This window comes from Gymnoscopelus microlampas (genome assembly GCF_963454915.1).
Source record: "Gymnoscopelus microlampas genome assembly, chromosome: 12".
Classification (NCBI taxonomy): Eukaryota; Metazoa; Chordata; class Actinopteri; order Myctophiformes; family Myctophidae; genus Gymnoscopelus; species Gymnoscopelus microlampas.
In genome coordinates, this window is record NC_139949.1 from 17,570,336 (window position 1) to 17,592,688 (window position 22,353).

Sequence of the window (22,353 nt, forward strand, 5' to 3'; positions counted from 1 at the left end):
TGTAAAAAATGCATCCGTACAATTTCTGTGCAGCTGCTATCTGGTTACCTTTATTCCAAAGAGATAATCAGCGATTCGCAGCATGTTGTCCTCAAACACCTTGGGCGGAAGTCGATTTCTGTACGTGCTCTGTACCTCTGACAGGATTTTAATCCTTTAAATTTGGGGAAAAGACAGTTTAAGACACTGTGATTTATGTGTGTGTATTTTTCCAAGTGCAGTGTGTTTTAAAAAATACTCTCAGAGCACCAGAACACTATCAGAAGTACAATGTCTGGGTTCTGCACAATAGCAATAAACACAATATACACTTGACATTACAATGAGGTTTGTGATTGTGAACAGACCAGGCTATTTAGAGTCAGAGCAGAGTCACTTTAGCCTTCATGAGTGTTGGTTGATGATAATACAGTGCATATTGAGTCACTGTGGGCAGACTAGCATACTGTATATATTATACACATACAAACAGGCAGCTTTTACAGTCGTTTCACATCTCAATGACTAAATAGACCATTTTCACAGGAGATAAACACAGCTGAGGGTAATGACATTAATTATTTGTGGGTGAGCTTCATTTAGGTGTTACTGTTAACTGTTTACACACAGATGCACCAAAACAACCCCACAATTAATGTTATTACCTTCACCTGTGTTGTTCACACATCAAAATGTTTGCTGTGAAAAGGGTCCATAGCAAACGGGGACAACAATCATGACACAGGTGAGAACATGGCTGCTGCTGGTCAAACTAATAACAAGAAACAGGTAGGCTAAGGCTTACTGTAACTGTAGGTACTGTACAAGTCCATTTGAAGGGAGCCGTCCATTTGAAGGGAGCCCAATTAAACCCCACAGCGCCCTCTGGGGGCGAACAGTAGCCACCATCACTATACTGTATACGGGTTACTCTAGTTATCAAGCTCAAACCAGCTGTGGTGTAAAGTAACTTACTTTGTATTTCCCATTTTCAATACTTTCACTTCTACTCCACTACATCTCAGAGGCAAATGTTGTACTTTTACTCCAATACAATTATTTGACAGCTTTAGTTACTTGTGAAATGGGACATTCTACACAATGAGTAATTTTACTTTTGGTACTTTAAGTATATTTTGATGCCAATACTTTTGTACTTTTACTCAAGTTAAGTACATTTTGATTACCAGACGTTTACTTGTAACAGAGTAGCCTATTTGTACACTGCAGTATTTGATACTTTTTTACTTAAGTAAGAAATGTGAGTAGGCTACTTCTATCATCACTGCATGCTGCTTACCCCTTCACATAGCAGCTGTTATCCTGAGTGGGCGACGAGGCGACCTTTTTCATAAGTGTCAAGAACACGTTCATTTCCTTTTTCAAAGCTACAATAACTCTGTTCCTTTCATCAAGTTCACCGTAATACGAAGCAGGAAGGTTCATTTCTGTCCCCATTTTGGTTTGTTTTTGTTCTATTAACCAGCGAGTAGCAACAACAAACTACACCACGACGACGAGGCCAGGCGGGTTGGCATGGTAACGACGCTACTCTGATACTGGTTCTCACAGAGTTATCACGTTCATGAACGCACACACGGTCATTTCTAATGAATCATTTAACCATTCAGCTGGAAATAAATAACCCTTATAAATAACCGTCAAATAGGAAAAGTTTGCGCGCACGTGCGCGTGCGATAGCGCGGTACATGGGTCGCACGCACGCGCGTGCGCGCGCACACACACACACACACACACACACACACACACACACACACACACACACACACACACACACACACACACACACACACACACACACACACACAGGGAGAAGGCATCCAGGGCATGGGTGTGACACTAGGTGTGACACTACTGTATATAGACACATAACAGCAAAGATCATGGAGAAAAGATTTTTGATGGAGGATGGTGGTTTTCACACTGGTATTCAGGGTCCCCCAGGGGTCCTTATACCTTTGAGGAAGGTAGTGTGCGCACATCCGTGGCCCATGGTGCAAGACAAGCAACAGTATAGCCTATCACAAAAGGAAATAGAGTCTGTACACTGGTGATGCTGAAAAAGCTCAGCTGTATTTTTATTTCAATCAATTCAGATCTTCATCAGGAGCCTGGACATATACATTTACCTTTAACCCCTCATAATCATATCCAACACCCTTGACCAAATGCATGGCCATTTTGATTGTCTGCGACTTGATCAAGTTTGAAAACCCCTGTCATAGTTATCAACTGAGCTCATAGAGAAAAGATAATACTGCACCATACAAACTCATCAGTTCCCATTCTACCGGACATCCACCACACACAAATCCAAAGCTTCTGGCCTAGAGGGCTAATGCTTTGGCAACCATAGCCATGCCTCAAACACACGCACGCATGCATGCACGCAAAACCATTCGTACACACAGGCAGGGTCCCAGACGGGAGTATTTCCTGGGAGGTGATCCGAGGGGCATCAGCATTATCCCTGGCCAATGTAAACTCATGCTCATATCACTGAGAGAGAGAGAGAGAGAGAGAGAGAGAGAGAGAGAGAGAGAGAGAGAGAGAGAGAGAGAGAGAGTGAATGAAAGAGTCATAGTTAACCAATAGAGCGATAGAGAGAGAGAGAGATGACCATCAATTGTTGGATAAATGAAAGCGAGAGAGAGAGAGAAAGAGATGGAGGGATAAACAGTTGACATCATCGTTCTAGAAGGATCAGTGTGTTGGCAGGATCTGTTCGAGTGTGTGTGTGTGTGTGTGTGTGTTCATGTTTTTGTGTGTGTACGTGGGTGCACAAACAGTGAACCAAAGCCGAGGCCAGAAGGGAGGGGTCAGTCAAGGCCTATAAATGGCCCTGCGGTGGCGAGAGCAGAGCAGCATGCAGCAGCTCCACGGCCCGGACGGAGCCCACTAGAGAACAGACAGAGCCAGACCACCAGCCATCAGACATCCCCCAACACTCACCAGAGCCAGGACCCCAACGGCCTGTCATATCTCTCCACCCCTGCTGGGCTATTTCACCATGGACATCCCCATCCAGTACCCCTGGTACCGGCGGATTCCCACCCCTCGGCTGACAGACCTGCCAGCGGCGGCAGACGCGCTCTCTGATTGGCCACTCCTCTGGCCATTTTCTTGGGCCCTCCCTTGGGTACGCCCCTCCTACCTGCGCTGGTTCAATTGGCCCGACAACGGGCATGCTGAGGTAAAGAACATGTTCCCTTTTTACGTACTGTAACCCTCCATCGACTGCTTGTCTGTCTGCCATGTTTTGAATGGACAATATGACGGAATCCATATTCAACAGGAAGCCATGAGAACAAAGGTCCATGTTTCTTCAACTGAAATGTGGGCTTCTGATGTGGGGACAATGACAATAAGCTATTGTGTGTTATTGTGGTGCCTGGCAGAGTGCTCGTCAAAGGCCTGCAATCCGCAGCTTTCATTCTCAGAATCATTAATAAAACTCACATTTAGGCACTAGGCAGTAAGTGATATTGATAGAATGCATGATGACCATAACGTGTAGGTAAGAAGCAAATGCCGAAGTATCAGGGTCAAATATCACAACTAATAGGGACAAATATCAACAAATACATTATTACCAAGAGGGTGCATTTATTAGAATTACTGTGTCCTGTGGTCTAATCCAGTGGTTCTCCAACATTTTCATGACAGGGACCCCCAAATCGATATGTATTTGGCCGCGGACCCAGATCTGAAAAGACTTTGTGCCAGGGATTCTAAATTTTAAATTTGTTTCAAGATTTTTCAAAATGTTTCAAAATCGATCCAGACAACGCGTTGTGCTACGAGCTTGTGAATAGCTGAAGTATAAAAAATAAAATGGTTAAACTGATAGTGTTGCTATATTATTAACTAACTTTGCCTGGGACCCCCCTGGAACCCCTTCAACTAGGACCCCTGGGGGTCCCCGTACCCCACTTGGAGAACCACTGGTCTAATCCATGTGTTGTCTGCAGATGCGCGTGGAAAAGGATCGATACATCATTTATCTGGACGTGAAGCATTTCTCCCCTGAAGAAGTGTCTGTCAACGTGAGCGAGGAGTTCATTACAATACATGCCAAGCATGAGGACAGACAGGTCAGTGGGGATGTAAACCAATGTCTCTTTAATCTGATGATGGCGACCTATAGACTACTGCAGCGGTTGTGATTATTATTCTGATTCAGTTTCAAACATACATCCCTCAGCTTCCTGCCGGCAGCTATAACCCTCATTTAGCATCAGACAAAAAAACAAAACAGTCTACAGTTTCTGAATGTATTCTATTGGCTGTTAGCCCGTACAAAATCTCACCTCATCTCACCTCACCTCGAATCGTCTATCTTCACCTCACCTCCTCTTATCTCATTTAATCTAATCTAATCTAATCTAATCTAATCTAATCTAATCTAATCTAATCTAATCTAATCTAATCTAATCTAATCTAATCTAATCTAATCTAATCTAATCTAATCTAATTTCCTTTCCTTTCATCTCATCTCATCTCATCTCATCTCATCTCATCTCATCTCATCTCATCTCATCTCATCTCATCTCATCTCATCTCATCTCATCTCACCTCAACTAATCTCATCCCATGTTTTTTTGTGTCCATAAATGCATGTGCTAGCAGGACGAACACGGCATTGTATCGAGGGAGTTTCTGAGAAAGTACAAGCTTCCTGTGGGTGTGATGGCCTCTGAGGTCACTTCCAGCCTGTCGTGTGACGGCGTGCTGACAGTCACCGCCCCCCGCTCCCCCGCCTGTCCGGAGCGCTCGATTCCCATCACTTGCGAAGACGGTGCAACAAGACAGAAGAAGTAGAGCAGAACCTAACCCTTGACCTCTGACCCTTATCCAACCACTAACCCAAACCGTTGCTGTCCCTGTATCTCTGTACTCGGTACGTCCCGTCTGTCCCATGCTCGTTGACAGAAGTGTGAGTGTATATTTGTCTGCTTACTGTACATGTTGATAGCACAGAGTGCTTCTTTGTGATTAGTCAATATCTGACCCTACTGCCGGATTTATACTTCATCACTCAGCGGTGCCACTCTAAAAAAAGAAGAAAATAAATAATGAGTGAAAAACATATGCATGATGTTGGGTTTTTCACTTGAAAATCGAATATTTTCGGCAAGCGACACCTTTGTGCGATGAAGTGTATATTAGGCGTTAATCTATAGTTTCCTCTGTAAGCGGATGGTGCTTTCATGCCAAAGTCTAATTCACTGAACGGAAGTGATAAGCTATACTGCCTGGGAGTACGCTGAAAGGCATTTTAAGACATAATGTAGTGAGGAGCAGGCTTGGGTGATTAACACACTGACAACACTCATTCTATCTACCCCATCACATATCTGCAGAGCAAATTTATTTTTAATATACCTTTGTGCCTTATAATATATATTGATGCCACTGTGCATGTGAATGACATGTTCAAAACTGTACCAATGGCATTTAGAATTTAAATATGTACAAGTCTGCTTATCGACAACCTTTCTGGCATTAAAGTTACTAGAAAGTGACAGCATGTTGACAACATTGTCAGCATTCGTCGGTGGAAAAAAATATAAATAAATGGACACTGATAATTCCAGGCTAACAACAACTAAATAATTAAATATTAGTTTAACTTGGCAGTACTGGTACAGTGAGGCTTATTCACTAGTATTTTCAAGAGCCTGGTGAAGAGTAGGCTACTAACGGACATAAATTCAAAATGTCATGGTGTGCCGAAGATAATGTCTGAGAAAGTAAGGTGTTGGTTTTGATTGTTTGTTTCTCTGTGTGGAGGAAATTAAGGCTTTCTGGAAGCATATAAGTGTCATAAGCCTGATTTGGTGTAAATCGGGCTTCAGTATGTTGTAAAAACAGACTAGGGACCAGGTGTAAAGTCTGTCTCTAGAAGGACCGGGGGCAAAGAAGAGGGAGGGTGGATCAACAGGAGGACAGCTGAGGATGGGGGGGCCAAGATCAGAATTAATATTGAGAGAAGGGGAAGCTGGGCTCCTTGCTACCGAGGAACATGAGCTCAGAGCTGCTAAGATCAGTGTGTGTGTGTGTGTGTGTGTGTGTGTGTGTGTGTGTGTGTGTGTGTGTGTGTGTGTGTGTGACTGAGAGAGTGAGTGTGTGTGTGTGTGTGTGTGTGTGTGTGTGTGTGTGTGTGTGTGTGTGTGTGTGTGTGTGTGTGTGTGTGTGTGTGTGTGTGTGTGTGTGTGTGTGTGCGTGCGTATGTGTGTGCACGTGTGTGTGTGTGTGTGTGTGTGTGTGTGTGTGTGTGTGTGTGTGTGTGTGAGAGAGAGAGTGTGTGTGTGTGTGTGTGTGTGTGTGTGTGTGTGTGTGTGTGTGTGTGTGTGTGTGTGTGTGTGTGTGTGTGTGTGTGTGTGTGTGTGTGTGTGTGTGTGTGTGTGTGTGTGTGTGTGTGTGCGCGTGTGTGTGCGCGTGTGTGTGTGTGTGTGTAAAGGTGAGTGTGAAGTTTGTGAATGTTTGATATGAGCATGAGCCTTCATATTTATAGCTGCATTCATGTTTGCTGAGATATAGCCCATGGCTCCATCAATACCCTGTAATGATAACGCCTCCGACAGATGTATTAACAAACAAACAAACAAACAAACCTGTTTTGCATAACAATCATTAGAATAAACCTTGAAACATTAACGTATCTCTGTGTTTTCTCTTTGCATTAAAGCGACGTTGAACTTTGGTAGAACCTTGGGTTGCTACCATTATATTTATCTGTTGCTTCTAAAGCAGTGATTCTCAAACAGGGTGTCAATTTTGTGACAATCACACAGTACACATTATCACTGCAATATATACTGAATTATACAAAAAATCTGGATTTTTTTTCTCTTCTTTTTTATTGTATTATACAATTGTATTATTGTATCACATGTGAGCTGGTAGATCAGCTATTTCCGTTATGAATACAGGTGTGCATTGAGATTTTTAGTTGTCTATTTGGGCACAGAATAATTGAAACCCACTGTTCTTCAGCGATTCTATACACTCTTGTATAGAAGAGTATACACTCTTATATAGTGAGAAACAGTTCTCAAAATCAAACTTTTAGCGTAAAAAAAGTGGATTCTGTCACTTATAAAAAAAACAGGTGCCACGTACAGTAGCATAGGTCACAATTATGACATTTACACTTTGAAAGTCAAATTGACACATTCATGCACACATGCACACACACGTGCATACACATGGACATGTTGCCAGAAAAGTAAGAGGTTAGATGGGGTGACACAAGCAATAAAACACAATGAGCATTGCACATTTTTAAGCAGCAGCGGTGCTTTGTTCAGCCTTGTTAAATACCAGTTACATTTATGAAAGCTGACAGTAGTGGGGGATAGGGGTAGCTGTGGGGCTTACTGCATAACAGCTTTAGGGGTTTGGTCATCAGCGCTGACAGGAATAGCCAGTTTTATTGTACTTAGAGTCGTTTAGGCTGCAAGAAGGTTGTGTTCTTCACTGGGGATGAAGGTCAGCTGTGCACCTCAGTAACAGTAGAAGTCCCATTTCTGCAATTGAGAGGAAAAATACATTAAGGGGACATAAAGACCACACACACACACACCACATGACTCATAATCCACTGTGAGTGCTTGCATGTGTTCATGCATGTTCATGCATGCATGTGTGCGTGTGTGTGTGCGTGCGTGTGTCCACCTACAGTAGTCTTGACCTCAGTGGTTGCTGGTGTGATTGCATGTGTCTCCTCCACCACACTGCTGGGAAAATGACCAACCCTAGCCTCCTGCTGCCCATAGTAGGAGTCCTGAACCTATTACATTAGCAACGAGGATTGAAATGTAAATAAAATAAAAAACGAAACAAATATTAAGTAAAGTTCTGAAACTATAGCATTCCACACTCACACTGCCGGCCCAGAAAAGGTTTCCTCTGTCCTTGAGCATGGCATAGACATAGACCAGTTGGCCCTGTCTGATTGGGATGAACCGGCAGTCACCAGGATAGTAGTCCTGCAAGGCACGTGCTATCAAGATGGTTTCTAGATCAGAAGGAAAACAGAAGCCACAGAAATGGTGAACTACACTTTCTCACTCCCAGGTCCACTGACAAGTTAGGCAACAACATCTGACCAAGCGTCAGATGATTGCTATTTGGTGTCTTGTTCACTTCAACACATACACTTTACTTAGAAAATACCACAACAACAACAAATAACTGCTTAATTTAAAATAGACATACAGTACATTGTTCCCCCATTTAATGTGGGGGTTTGGGGGACACATCACTAAGCATTGTGAAGAAATAATAGGCCACAATACCATGTTGGCAACATGTTGGTTATCAATTAACTAAAAAAGCGACCTCAGTCCTTCAGCACGTGCTAACCTGTAAGCAGCAATGGTCATCTCTTAAGCCTTGTTAAGTGCAGTTATTATTACTCTGATGTGTTGTTGGGCATTCATTTGCAACACCACTCCCAGGAGGGGATCCATAATAGTGCTGGTTTGTGTTCCAACCATCTACTTTGGGAATCATTTACACCTGGAATACGAGGTGCATGCAACTAACTACCTAATAGAAAATGAGCCATATGATACGATACGAAATGATATATGATATGATGTGAATATAATTACTACTCACGGCTACACTCGGAATCGGCACACAGTTTCTTGTCGGAGAGTTTGGGCATCTGTCTTCCAGCCTCAGAGAGAGGCAGCACAATGCACAGCAACAGGAAGCAACAAAGACTGCAGGCCATGTCTGTATCTGTGCGTATCCGCTTAGCTTTGGGTTGTATTGTGGAGTTGTTTGATATCCTGCGTCAGTCTGCTTTCTCTGAGAAGGGGGTCCGATAATGGCAGACCCTTTTTCTCCAGCCCCACCACACTTAAACGTTTACACACACACACACACACACACACACACACACACACACACACACACACACACACACACACACACACACACACACACACACACACACACACACACACACACACACACACACACAACACACACACAGAGCTCCTTTCAGCCCTTCTAGCAGGTAAACAGGATGAAGGGTATGAGGAGGAGGAGGAGGAGGAGGTGCCAGACTAGACAGACCCCCGGTTGTGTACTGACCTCCTTCTCTCTTCCCCTCTCACCCTGCATTACCTATAGTTGTGAAATGACTGGCTGAATTCTCACAGGGCACTTGTGACTTGTTGCACTTCCATAGTACTTGTCATATATCATTTAAGTTTGGTAGCAGGTTTTGTCTGGCTGATTTGTGTATTTTCTTATATAGTAGACTATAGCTACTGTGCAGAGATTGAGAATGCATTATGTGTACATTCTGTAATGCCTTGTCATGTGTTCCTATTCCTATAGCAACCTTGCTTGACATTAGAGCACACACATTCTCTGAAATTCTTCTGAAAGCATGGTGTGTGGTTCTCAAAGGGGGTGTCTATACTAATAATTTATTTTGTGGATTATATTACACAACAAGACCGTTTCTCAACTATTAATTATTGTTTGCAGAAGAGATCAACCCTGGAGCAACACGGACACAATGACTGTATGCTTGCGCCTAAATAAAAAAGGCTTAAAATGTCTGTGTTGCTCCAGCGTTGATCTCTTCTGCATCTGTTGTCCCTGCCCCTGTGACGCACCGGACTGGCCGTTTAAGGCTGAGGCGCAACGGTAGAATCCCTTTGTACTGATTATTGTTTATTATATCAAACAACAACTGGACTGTTTTTCCAAGCAGCACATTGTTACATATCGGCATACAATGAAGTATAGTGTTTCTACTAGGGGTGTGACAATACACAAATTTCACGATACGATATACGATATTGGGCTCACGAAATCGCTAGATATTATTATTTTCTTTTTCTTTTTTCAATTGTCATCAACATTGGCCATCATCTTCAATTTAAAGGTGCTTTATTTATAAAACACATAAAAAAAGGGTTTTACACACAAAAAGAAATACAATTATAAAGGCTTAAGTAAGTTCTCACCATAAACCCCTTGGTTTCAGAGGACATGTAGACACTAAATATAATATAAATATAAATTCCACCTAAATCATAGTCATATTCTTGTCATCTGGACTTTACCAACCGTGTAGCCTAGATATTCACAACAATTTGAACAAAATATCTTAAGCCAGAGAGGGTCGCTTGTAAAAAATCTATGGCTTTGATGCCATAGATTAGATGTTGGTCTAAACAGTGTAGAAACATAATTGCCTTGATGCATGTGCGTCAACGAGTGTCAGCTGGACACAGACTCACACACACACCTGCCCTCTGCAGTGCTCTGAACTGAAAGTGACTGGAGTGTGTCTCATTTAACTCCAAAAGATTTTGAATATGATGGAATATGATTAAGGATAACTGTGATTATGGTAAGCTCACACACCATACAGTACGAACTCCTCTAACTTTCACTAGCCCCCCCCCCTCCAATCCAATCCAATAGTCCAATTTCGGGACTGTCCCGCGAGATGCGGGACGGGTGGTCCCCCCCTATGAATGGGGGTCCTTGAAATAAAAAGGTTTGAGAGTCTGATTCGCACCTGTCATTACCTGGTTCTGCCAATAGATGGCAGGGGAGTGGCTTATAGACAAAGGCTTCACTGATTCCACATCTCATGTTGTGACTCTCTCCCAAGGGGCGGAGTCTCCTGTGTTTCCACTGCTCCTAGGAAACCAGCCAAACCGCGCGCGCAAACACGCACGCGCGCGCGCGCACACACACACACACACACACACACACACACACACACACACACACACACACACACACACACGCAAACAACTCACCAGACAGGAAGAATCACACTGGAGTTATAGCTGGCAACATCGCCAACAGCAGGTAAGGAAAACTTTTCTTTTTGTCCATTCAAAGTTCTATTTCATTAAAGAGATGCGGGTTAGCATTGGTTCATGAGAAGGTGTATTTAATTGAATGTTAAATGGTGGTGATCTTACATGAATATATTGTATGAGGGACATGGAAGTTCTTTACAGGTGAGGTCTGAGGTGGCTGATGCTGACGGACACTAATGGAGGGTTTATCCTTTTCTTTTGAGGGTTTCTGTATATAAGACTACTGTGTGTAGTAGGCTAGTAATAATCATAATAATACAAATAATAAATAATACAATAATAGCGTCAAATTTAGTTTTTATAGCACTTTTCAAAACAACATTCTTTACTAAACGGAAAAGTAAAAGTAGGCTATATGCCACAGAAAACAATACAGTAGATAATAAGGTAGAATAACTTTAAACTGTGTAAAAGATTATTATCTCACAGAATATTAAGGTACATCCATAGCAGCTGCTGGATAGTGACTGATATCTTATAAATCAAGCCCAGTTTCTGTTCCAGACACATGTTATTTTAGAAGCTATATTCAGTGAGTAAAACAAGTAGAATGGGAGCATACTTTAAATCTCAAGAATCATCAGCACAGCTGAACAAATCCACTGAGATATAAATCATGGTTGATATTTACAGTATCTGGTAGGACCGCACAAGTGCATAAAAATAGTCATTTCGTGTTAGTTTTCTATCAGTAGGTGTTGGCTGAGTTAGAGTATAATACCATTGGAATTTGGAAGGGGTGGAAAAAAGATAATAGTAAAACTGGTATTTCGGTCAGAGCAACAAAAGAAGCTCTGACACAAGGCAACTGCTTAAAGGCTATGCTAGATTACATTACCCGACACAAATACTCTGAGACTCAGACAATACACCTTACAAGGTTAAAAACATCACTCATAATGCCCCAAATCTTGAAACAGAACACAATTTTGAGCTCCATAGTTAGATTTACATTTTCACATCTTATCCAAGGGGACTGGAGCCTGATTTAGAAGGATTTATTCTTGCTCCAGGAAACATGGCTGTTGATGATGAGCACGCTTCCTACTGCTTTGCAATTACTAGATGTACTTGTATTGTTTTGCAATATTATTAAATGTCTGTTTTTGTCTTTCTTTCTTACAGGGTAACTATAAAGGGAATAAAGATAAAAAACATCAACACTGCCACAGTGGAGGACAACTCTGTAGCAGGTCAAAGAGACTGTGTTCCAACAGGACAGACCAAACCAGCCCCATATCAAACCCTCTGAGGCCAGAGTGGAGAACACTTCAATCTTCTACTTTGACACAAACCCCTATTTAAACAGCAGCACAAGGGCTGCATTCCTTTCCACGTCCTCCTGTGGGCCTGTGACAGCGTGTCTGTGGATCATTAACCATGCTGTCTAAGTGCTGACCTCCCTCTCGTCTGTACTACTGTACGCCTTTCTTCAACCTCCCCTGGAGAAGATGTTCAGCCCCAGAAAGAGCAGCCTTCCTTCTCCCAGTCTAGAGGACTCCTTCTTCCCTTTCTCCTCGTCCTCACTGTCCCTCTCCCTCACTCTCCCGACCTCCGCGTCGTCTCCGATCTCTGGCGGGGTGGATGGAGGAGGAGGAGGACTGGAGACAGACCTCATCCTGGCGGCGGAGCTGGGACAGGCCCTGCTCGAGAAGAATGAGGAGCTGGCAGCCACCCTGGAGGAGAGGGAGAGACAGGTGGAGGTATGTCAGAGATCAGTGGTGGAAAAGTACTGAGATGTTTTACTTAAGTAAAAGTATCAATTCCACAATGTAGACATACTCTGTTACAAGTAAAAGTCTGGTATTCAAAATGATTACAAGTACAAAAATATTGGCATCAAAATGTACTTAAAGTACCAAAAGTTAAAGTACTCATTATGCAGAATATCCCATTTCACAAGTTTTCAAACTGTATAAAAATCTTTTGAAAATAGCAGATGTGACCCGTTGTAGATTGGCTATTTTCATATGGTCGAAGTCTATATAGGGCTGAAGTGGTTAATCCATGTTTTCTAAATCTACAAAGTAAGTAGTAACTCAAGAATTCAAATAATTGTAGTGCATTAAAAAGTACAATATTTGCCTCTGAGATGTAGTGGAGTAGAAGTAAAAGAAATGGAAATACTGAATTAAAGTAAAAATATGTACTTAAATACATTACTTGATTACATGTACTTAGTTACTTTACACCACTGGTCAGAGATACTACAGTATGTTATGATCTATGGTATATGGCCACAGAATAATACAAAAATAAATAAAAAGGTATTTTCTGCTTCAAGGGACAGTGCAGTGGAATGATATTGCACTTTATATGGAAGGGGATGGGGTGTTACACATGTCTGGAGAGCCATATGCAAACTTGTAACTTTGCAATTATCTTGTCATGGGCCACAGCACTAACTATTTGAGAGAATGACACTTTACTGATTTTTTGTCAAATGTTTTTGATGTATGTGATAGAGCCACTCTATAGACGTTAAAGATAAGATTAGATGAGATGAGATGAGTTGAAATGACTTGAGATGAGATGAGATGAGATGAGTTGAGATTACATGAAATTAAGTGAGATGAAATGATCATGAAATGACTTAAGATGAAATGAGTTGAGAAGAGATGAGTTGAGATTACATGAAATGAAGTGAGATGAAATGACCATGAGATGAGTTGAGAAGAGAATAGATGAGCTGATGAGACAATGTAAGATGAGTTACCATAACTCCAAACTTACATACACTATGTTATCTTAAGGTCTGTGCGTATATACATGATATATAACATTATTATTAATGTGTGTCTCAGGCTCTACAGCAGGAAAAACATGTCCTCCAAAGGAGACTGGAGATGAGTGAGCTGGTGTCTGGCCAAAGGGAGTCAGAGTTGAACACTGACCTGGTCACCTTACGGGCCGAAGTGGAGCGAAATCACAGCCGAGGACGGGACCGAAGGAAAGACGAGGGCGAACAGCTGACACAGTTAGCCAATCACAATCAGCGCTTGGTGGAGCAGCTAGCAGAGGTGATGAGCACATCAAAGAGTTGTGTGCGTGCGAGCGTGCGTGCGTGAGTGCGTGCGTGTGTGTATCACAGTGTCAGGGTGAGAGAGCAGAGTGTTTTGAAATGTAATTGTCCTGTCATTGTCCTGTTTTGGAAATTGTCAAACATGTTTCACATCATCAAGTGTATGGAATGATTTGCCTGATGATATGAAAGGTTGACAATGTTTCCTTTAAAATGAGCACTTCACCCATTTTAACCATACCTCTTACTTACTTATTATGTTATTATCATGTAATTGGCCATGGACATACAAATGAGCGGACAATAATATTACCATGAACATATAAAGAGCTATAGCCTTAAATTAACTTTACTCTGAGACTGCACAATTGGAACTAAATGGGTCCATTTGGTTCCAATTGTGCACTCTCAGAGTTATGGGGGTCGTTGAAAATAAAAAGTTATAGAACCACTGTCTTTTGGGACTCCTAATGTGCCATAGTGTAATAGTAAATCAGTGTCATACATATTCTGAAGAAAACCCGGAGAATGACATTCAGTAATAAGTCTTAATGATCAAAATAAGAACATTGTATGTAAAAAAATAAAACTAAACATTTGCCACGGACAAGGCCAAGTCTTGCCACGTACACATGTGTCCGTGCACAGACATATAGATGACCCCTGTAATGCTCATCATAAGATGGCACCATTATGTGTATTCACTCAGAAGTAGGCTGTGGATAGTTCAGAAACCTGCCTACCAATGACATCATCGATGGGGTCTCCAAGCTAATAGAAACTACAGCCTTTCTCTTCCTGAAAAGTTAGCATACTGAAATAGATGCCATTGTTCTAGCATAAAAACCTGTCCCCAGCCCACCTCTGAGACACAGAGGGAGTAGACAGAAATGGTTCATTGAACATTAGTGAGGACCAATTATATAAAGATACGTTTGAAAATAGTTGAAGTGGTCCTTTAAGAGAATCAATTCTGAGTTCAGAGTTTGGGTAAGAGAGAGAGAAAGAAAGAAAGAGGGATACAGAAAGAAAGAAAGAAAGAAAGAAAGAAAGAAAGAAAGAAAGAAAGAAAGAAAGAAAGAAAGAGAATGTCCCCATGTTGTCATTATGTCAAATCATAGATAAGAGCAATGTGGCCTGGCAGGTTCAGGGGCTCTTACCGTTGTTACTTCAACGTCAGTGAGAACAATAGTGTTTCTAACTCGTCTCTCTGTCCCTCCCTCTCTCACTGTCCCTCCCTCTCTCTCTTCTCTCTCTCTCTCTCTCTCTGCCAACCATTCAGGCTGTAACACTGGAACATACCCTCAGGACTGAGCTCCGTTCTCTCAGAGAAGAGATGGACGAAACCTCCTTTAGCAGAAATATAAGCTTCACGCAAATGGGGAGCATACAGGCAGAGGTATATACTGTATACTATACTGTATATGTGTTTGTCTATCAACTACTGAAGTGTCCTTGAGCAAAACTCTGATCCCCAGTACCGCTCACTTGTTGTTAATGGCCCACAACAACAACAACAACAATAATAATATAATAATATAATAATAATAAAAATAATAATAATGACCACTGACATATAATTTAAGGTGCCCCATTCTCTCTGGTTTATATAGGCATGTAAGCACCATATAGATTTACAAACACATCAAAGCACATCCAGTACCACCGTGTGTTTAATCTAAAGTCTAATTTATGCTCTGTTGCACAATGGCGTTGTCGTGCAACAAAGTATGAGTTGGGCTTAACCCTGATCCTAACGCTAAACCTCTGTTTGTGTCTGCCTTCCCCCACTGTAGAACAGAATGTTGCAAGAGAGACTGTCACACATGGAGGAACAAATCAAAGCTTCACAAGAGGACAGTGAGAGGTTGCGAGTGGAGAGGGAAGGGCTGAGAGAAAGAGTGACAGATCTGCAGGCCAAACTAAACGAGAGAGAAACCGAGGTGAGGCCACCGGCAGCTTGTCCGCTTTCCGGCGGAAAAAAGGCTTGAAGTGAATTGAAACCATTAATTATTTCAAGACTGAGAATGAGGGATTAAACCTGAGCAGGGCTGATTGTGTGGGCTTGTCGAATAAGAAGTAACTTACTTCACTAACCGTTTACTAACACACTCATTGTTGCTGTGTGTGTCTAATATCCAAGTGTTTGTGTGTGTGTGTGTGTGTGTGTGTGTGTGTGTGTGTGTGTGTGTGTGTGTGTGTGTGTGTGTGTGTGTGTGTGTGTGTGTTCTCATACATGACTGTGTATGTTTATGCATGTCTGTGTGCATGTGTGTGTGTGTCTGTGTGTATACTGTACATAGCTAGAGCAGGAGCGAGGAATGGTGTTTGAGTTGCGTACGTTGAATCGCTCCCTGCAGCAAAGTGCGCTGAACCTGGGAGAAGAGAGCTTATTGGAAGATTCACGCACGCAACCTCTGTCCCTGCTTAGCGAAATTCAGCAATCACAGGTACACAGAGACCCCCAACAACATATATAGTATATATATTATACACACACTACACAGACACAGACACACACGCAGGCGCATGTACAATCACAGTGAACAAGATTGTATGGTGTGCAAAATACTAACCGTACTAACCCTCGATAGTAGGTAACTAGTATGCAAATGTATGTTGGTTAATTGATCACATTTGTTCTGTTATTTAAATAGACATACTATTTGCTTGAACACTGCTAAGAATGTTATTTAGATAGCCGTTGTTTAGATAGATGCCATAGGTTTGATGTTTACCTGGTATCCTAGTTACTCAGTAGCACTTAATTGTTTTTCTTTGCACACTATTTACTTGAACATTTACCCTGCCGTTTGTTGCTAAATGTCTAAATTCTACTAACTCCAGTCCATATAATGTCTATCTCTATCATTCCTCTCACACTGAAATGAACTTAAGTGCATATTATTAGTTATTTGTCATTAATTAAATCTGGCTGTAATTCTTCTCACACAAACACTAGTTAGTGTTTGTTGACAGCATGTACTGACATCCTTCTTTTCATGACTTGAGACTGTTATTTAATATTTAATACTAAGTGCTATCAAATTTGTGGTTTCCTAACTGCTGGTACAACAAGAACCATAACTTTGCGGATTAAGACCTGTGCTGTGTGGTACACTCTTTGTAATTGCTATAGTATAGACTGAAACATCATGACATCACCACCGAAACTTTATTTCAGGGTAGATAACTCTGGCAGGGTTACATTGGAGCAGTGTTATTCATTAACCTTATTTCTGGAAGAACAGGACACTTATGATATTGTTATTGACTATTAGAAATATATTATTTTGTTCTAAATATCCACAGGCTACTGACAAAGCTAATGTTCTGGACACCTTATTTTATATTGTGTAGATATCCATAGACATACTACCCGAAATAACAGTTTGTTTACAAACATTCAAACATTCTGATCTAGCTAACCAGACTGTTCTATCCCTTCCTAACCAGGCGACAGAGGCTCTGCTAGCACATTCTACCGTCCTGCAAGCAAGAGATGATGAGATTCAGGCATTGAAAGAGGAGGTTTGTAACTACGTATGAACTGTTCACGAACACAAATAAGCTCAGGTTTAGTGTCTTGTAACTGAGGTTATATGTGCTTATGTTGAGATTCATGGTGAAAGTATGTAGGCACATACAGTACATTACATAATGTTGGTATTGCAGGTGCCTATTACTGTACTTATACAATATAAGTATTGCAAACTTGAAAAATAGGATCTTATCAACTGACTAAATGTTTGAAGTGTGAATCATGTTCAAGAAAGCATTTGTTAGTAGTGGTTGTTGACATATTTTAGTCTATGCTGTTCAAGGAAAAAATAAGACAATGTTCAACAGAGTGTATCCCATTTTTAGCCTATGAACTGTGGAAACATTGATTGGATGAAGTATAATACCAACTTACAGTAATATAGAAGTATTAATTAGATCTTCAATCAGTGTACAATGCAGATAGTTTGTGTCTATTCTCAGTAGCAGTTGTCCTTTCACCTGTACAATATAATACAACAGTATAATATTTGTTTGGAATATTAATAGCTTTATATATTTGTTATAATTACAGTACCTGTAAATCCCAAAGATAAATCTGATCTGTTTAAGTGTGGAATAATCTAAAATATAAAGTATAATAACGTATTATGTTTATTTGCTTTTTCAGTTGCGCTGTCAACAGGAGGAACTTGAGTCTCTGGGAGAGGAAGTCAAACCATTTAGACATAGGCCAGGAAAACCAAGCTACAGGTAAGACTGCCCACACATTGCGTTACATCTAAAGCCTCATTTATACTGTAACGACACTGCAGTACTAACATGAGAGAGACTCTTGGAGGGGGGTTGCCTTAATTCAGCCTTACAGGTATAGATAGACTGGGATCAGTATGTATCTACAGTATGTGCATCATTTTTCAGTTCCCTAGAGAATGAGTTGTTGATGGTGCGGCAGGAGAAAGAGTCACTGACCCAGCAGCTCCTCAACACCATTAAACACAAGGTGGCGCTGTCCCAGGAGGTGGACGCCTGGCAGGTGAGTCTGTGTGTAATGAATGATATGAAAAGTAATACAGTACAGAGGGTGTATGTTGGGGTCTATCTATGAGGATGTCATGAAATTATAGCTTATTTTCATCAACAACAGTTGAACTCAAGTGGCATGTACTTAACAGAAGGGTGGCACAGTGAGTACAGACACCATCCTGGTGGATATGGGCTCAAGTCCGGTGTCTGCAGTGTCCTTGAGCAAAGCACTAAATCATTAACTCTATTCTGTAGCAGACTCTGCATGAAATGTAGTCAGCATAATAGTCGAACAGTATCAACAAGACTCGTCTAACTGCCTCACTAGTGGCCCGTAGAGGTCTATTAAACAAATTCCATTGTTTTCATGATATGTTATTTGGCAATAAAGTGTTGGATGACTCGGATGACTGACAGACAGATGGACCGAAATCATCCTCCTCAAAAAATTAAATAGACGTATTATTATAGTATATACAAGCAGCATGAAGCTGGAATACATTCTCCTGCTGTTTTGGGGCATCAAACCAGCAACCGTTTGTTTACTGGCTGTCAGTAGATCTTTTTCTCTATTTAACCTCTCTGCAGGAGGACATGCGGCTGGTCATCAATCAGCAGGTTCAACAACGGGAAGACGAGCGAGAGAAGCTGAAGAACAAACAAGAGGAAAAAGAAAAATCAACAGGACTGCAGAGAAGCAAATCCTTGAGAATGAGGGGAGAAGGAGGGAAAGGATTCTTCTCATCTCTGTTTAGAGATAAATAAAGACTGGTGCTCTTACCCCAAACATGGGATAAATACATTAGATGTAGAGGGTAGAGATTTTTTTGTTACATTTTTAAGAGGAGACTTTCTACCTACCTCATATTTGAATATATTTAACTATTTTTTTGTATATATGTACAGTATCTATAATTGCATAGTTTGTTTACCAGCAGTTCATGTTTTATCTTTTGTAAAATTGAAAATGAATACATTTTATCTGCTATACTATTTGGTGACTGTTTCTTTGACCAGATCAACTGAGAACACAGAGAGAACAGAGACCACACTGCTTCGTGAACATTATCACAATTATTGTTTTCAATCTGAAAATAGACTAGTGCTGCCCGCTGCTTATCAACTAATAATACAGTAAGAGACTTGGAGAGAGGTTTTAAGTTTCCTTCATTTCCTCCAATGCTGCTAAATTAGGTCAGTGTGAACACTGGATGTCTGGGTGTAAATGTCAATGGTATGAAAGCTTTTTCAAACACTCAAGATTGTTCAAAAATATGTTCAAAAATACAGTGACGCGCTGTGACTGTGAGCTTGTATATCTGCTGTTTTTGAGAACCACTGTTCTAAATCTTAAGAGTTTTCTGAAAAACGTATGTTGCTATATACAGTACAGCTAAAATCTAAAATGACACAGTTGCGTTTTAATGGGTCCATGGTCTGTTTGGTCTTGTATACCACCACAGGCCATATGGTTGAATGCAGCGAGTTCCTAACTCCAACCCACTCCTACTACGTTCCCCCCCTTCCTTAACACATGTACTAAGTGACAGTAAACGTGGTACCTCGAAGCTATTCATAAACATTTTGTTAAGAAATCCACCAATATAAATACAGAAAAAAAGATGATAAAAATAAATAACCTCTTTATTGATTTAAAACAAAACTTAACACACTCCTCGCCAGCATGTTAACTAATAGGACACAATAGTCCATAAATAATGCATACTGTACATACAAGTTAGATTTAATCTGTCAAAAAGAACTCAAAAGGCCCAGAGTCAGGAGTGTGTAGAGTAGTGCAGATTGTTGCATACAGTTCTGTAGGATCAGTACACATACTGTACATCTATATACAAACCTTCCAATACCAAGCCCAACATCACAGAACCTTCAGTTATGGCGAGGGGCATTATAGCATTTTACTAACTATTATGGTTATTATACAGTAAAACATGTTTATGGGTCGTCTCCTAAAGTAGGGTTGTACGATGTTCTGACAGGGTCATGAACAAAGAGCAGTAACGTGCTCCTATTGCACATGCTCCAGCTTTCTGGCTTAACAAAGGACTTAAAGCCGCAATCTGGAACTTTTTTTGTGAATAAAAGGCTATTTTAACCAATCTGTATGGTAGAGTATGTTAACCCATTAAGGCCTGAGGTTCAGATTTGACAAAATGTCTTCTAAATGCTAACAGTTTTCTGAAAAACTCATGTTAATATATCAGTGGTTCTCAAACCTTTTCTTGGCAAGGACCTCCAAAATTAAATGTATCCCCCCCCCCCCATCTGAAAATATTTTGTTCCAGGGACCCCCAGAAGCAAAGTTTTTAGTTAAAAATGTTTGCTATATCTGCTATTTGTTAATAGCCAAAGTATAAAATGATGGTTTAAGTGGTTACACATATGCGTTCCCGGTCTTAATGGGTTAATACAATATAACTAGTACATCTACAGTGGTTGGAGATGATCTCCCTGCTCGTCTATTGAGACATTTAGACAGCGTTCAGGTAGGATCACCACTGGTTGACAAAAGGTCAACGCACAATATCTCCCTTGCCCAAGTGGGCAAGGGAGACCCGAGTTTGATTCCCAGGTAGGACATACATCTACAGATTGCAGCTTTAAACCAAGGTTTAAAAGTGCGAGCGTCTCGTCAAAACAATAATGTAGTGCATGTGGACTTGGTGGACATATATACTAAATGTTAAATAGTTTTCATGAAAAGATTGTTTAATAAGTACAATATTTATTTAAAGGGGAATGCCACTCTGAATCTTAACTCTTATGTGTAGAAAAGTGAGCCAGCTCTCTACAAATCATCTGTCCAGACATACTACCTAAATTGTAACTGGCAAGCCACATACACGTACAGTAGTTTTGCTTCGATTTGGTAATTGCTTTTCATTTTGCTTGGCCGTGGAATTCCCCTTTAAGAATAATAAACATGTAAAATGATAATTCCATGACTTTCAAGCACATTTGTTTTATCAAAAGTGTAGTTCTCAAGGATATTCAAGGTCTGGATCTCTACCATGTTCAGGTATTCAAGAATTGTGATTATTTCGTTTTTACTCCTGACTTAATGGTTGACACAAAGTTTGGGTCCAAGTAGAGAACCATCAGCACCTATCTGATATCTTCACACACACACACACACACACACACACACACACACACACACACACACACACACACACACACACACACACACACACACACACACACACACACACACACACACACACACACACACACACACACACACTCATGTTTATTTCCTATGACCACTAATAATATAAAACTATTTGTTTACAATAGCACGTATCCTTTACATTTTCAGAGTTTAGCAGGAAGGGACCTTTTCTCGGATGTCAGAGTCCTGTCAAGGGGTGTCTCATCTTCAGGAAGCGTGTGTCGAGGCTGGTTGCCGGGTTAGAAAAGGAACCATACGGTACAGTAGGTGGTCGAGAGACTCGTGAATTGTTTCTCAAGTCCTCCTGCGTATTCTTGATTTAGTTCCAGGCGAAACACAATCACCCCCATTTCAAAAGGCAGGCAGACAGGAAGATGTGTTCGTGTTGATTTACGAATCGAGAAATCCCTTAGGGGATCCAACGCGTTTAGAATCCACAGCGTTCAGATGGTTAGTTGCATGTTGGTTACTGACTGCGATCTCGCAAAGAGACAGGCTCTGATACACCACAGTAATGAAGTCCAACCCATTCAATCCGGGAACGCATCCGTGTCATTTTAGATGTCTTTGGGCTATTCAAAAATAGCAGATATACAAGCTATGAGCTTGTAGATCTGCTATTTTTTGAAGAATCGTGAATATATATATATATATTTCTTTTTAATTTTTTTGTAACTCAAATCTTTGCTTCTGGGGGGGTCCCTGGAACAAAAATACTTTGAGATGGGGTTCCGCGGCCA

General features: G+C 41.0%; 3 protein-coding genes across 5 annotated transcripts; 2 read left to right on the forward strand and 1 right to left on the reverse strand.

The window, feature by feature from the left end:
- Positions 1-2,881: 2,881 nt before the first annotated feature.
- Positions 2,882-5,092, forward strand: LOC311056980 (alpha-crystallin B chain-like). Of its 2 annotated transcripts, none has more exons than XM_084073847.1 (3): positions 2,882-3,193; positions 3,972-4,094; positions 4,627-5,092. In XM_084073847.1, exons 1-3 carry the CDS (start codon positions 3,011-3,013, stop codon positions 4,819-4,821), a joined length of 501 nt encoding a protein of 166 aa, XP_083929973.1. In that variant the 5' UTR covers positions 2,882-3,010; the 3' UTR covers positions 4,822-5,092. The 2 variants fall into 2 exon arrangements, with proteins under 2 accessions (XP_083929973.1, XP_083929974.1); XM_084073848.1 differs by having other exon boundaries at positions 4,630-5,092.
- Positions 5,093-6,590: 1,498 nt separating this feature from the next.
- On the reverse strand, positions 6,591-8,882 carry mia (MIA SH3 domain containing). Its single transcript, XM_084073881.1, has 4 exons — positions 8,629-8,882; positions 7,890-8,023; positions 7,685-7,795; positions 6,591-7,532 (listed from the first exon to the last, which is right to left on the reverse strand). Exons 1-4 carry the CDS (start codon positions 8,744-8,746, stop codon positions 7,509-7,511), a joined length of 387 nt encoding a protein of 128 aa, XP_083930007.1. The 5' UTR covers positions 8,747-8,882; the 3' UTR covers positions 6,591-7,508.
- Positions 8,883-12,311: 3,429 nt separating this feature from the next.
- On the forward strand, positions 12,312-19,410 carry bicdl2 (BICD family like cargo adaptor 2). Of its 2 annotated transcripts, XM_084074444.1 has the most exons (9): positions 12,312-12,574; positions 13,676-13,891; positions 15,176-15,292; positions 15,690-15,836; positions 16,197-16,343; positions 17,350-17,424; positions 18,065-18,147; positions 18,316-18,430; positions 19,009-19,410. In XM_084074444.1, the coding sequence occupies exons 1-9, from the start codon at positions 12,323-12,325 to the stop codon at positions 19,183-19,185; spliced, it is 1,329 nt and encodes a 442-aa protein (XP_083930570.1). In that variant the 5' UTR covers positions 12,312-12,322; the 3' UTR covers positions 19,186-19,410. The 2 variants fall into 2 exon arrangements, with proteins under 2 accessions (XP_083930570.1, XP_083930571.1); XM_084074445.1 differs by lacking the exon at positions 16,197-16,343.
- The last annotated feature ends 2,943 nt before the right edge of the window (positions 19,411-22,353 follow it).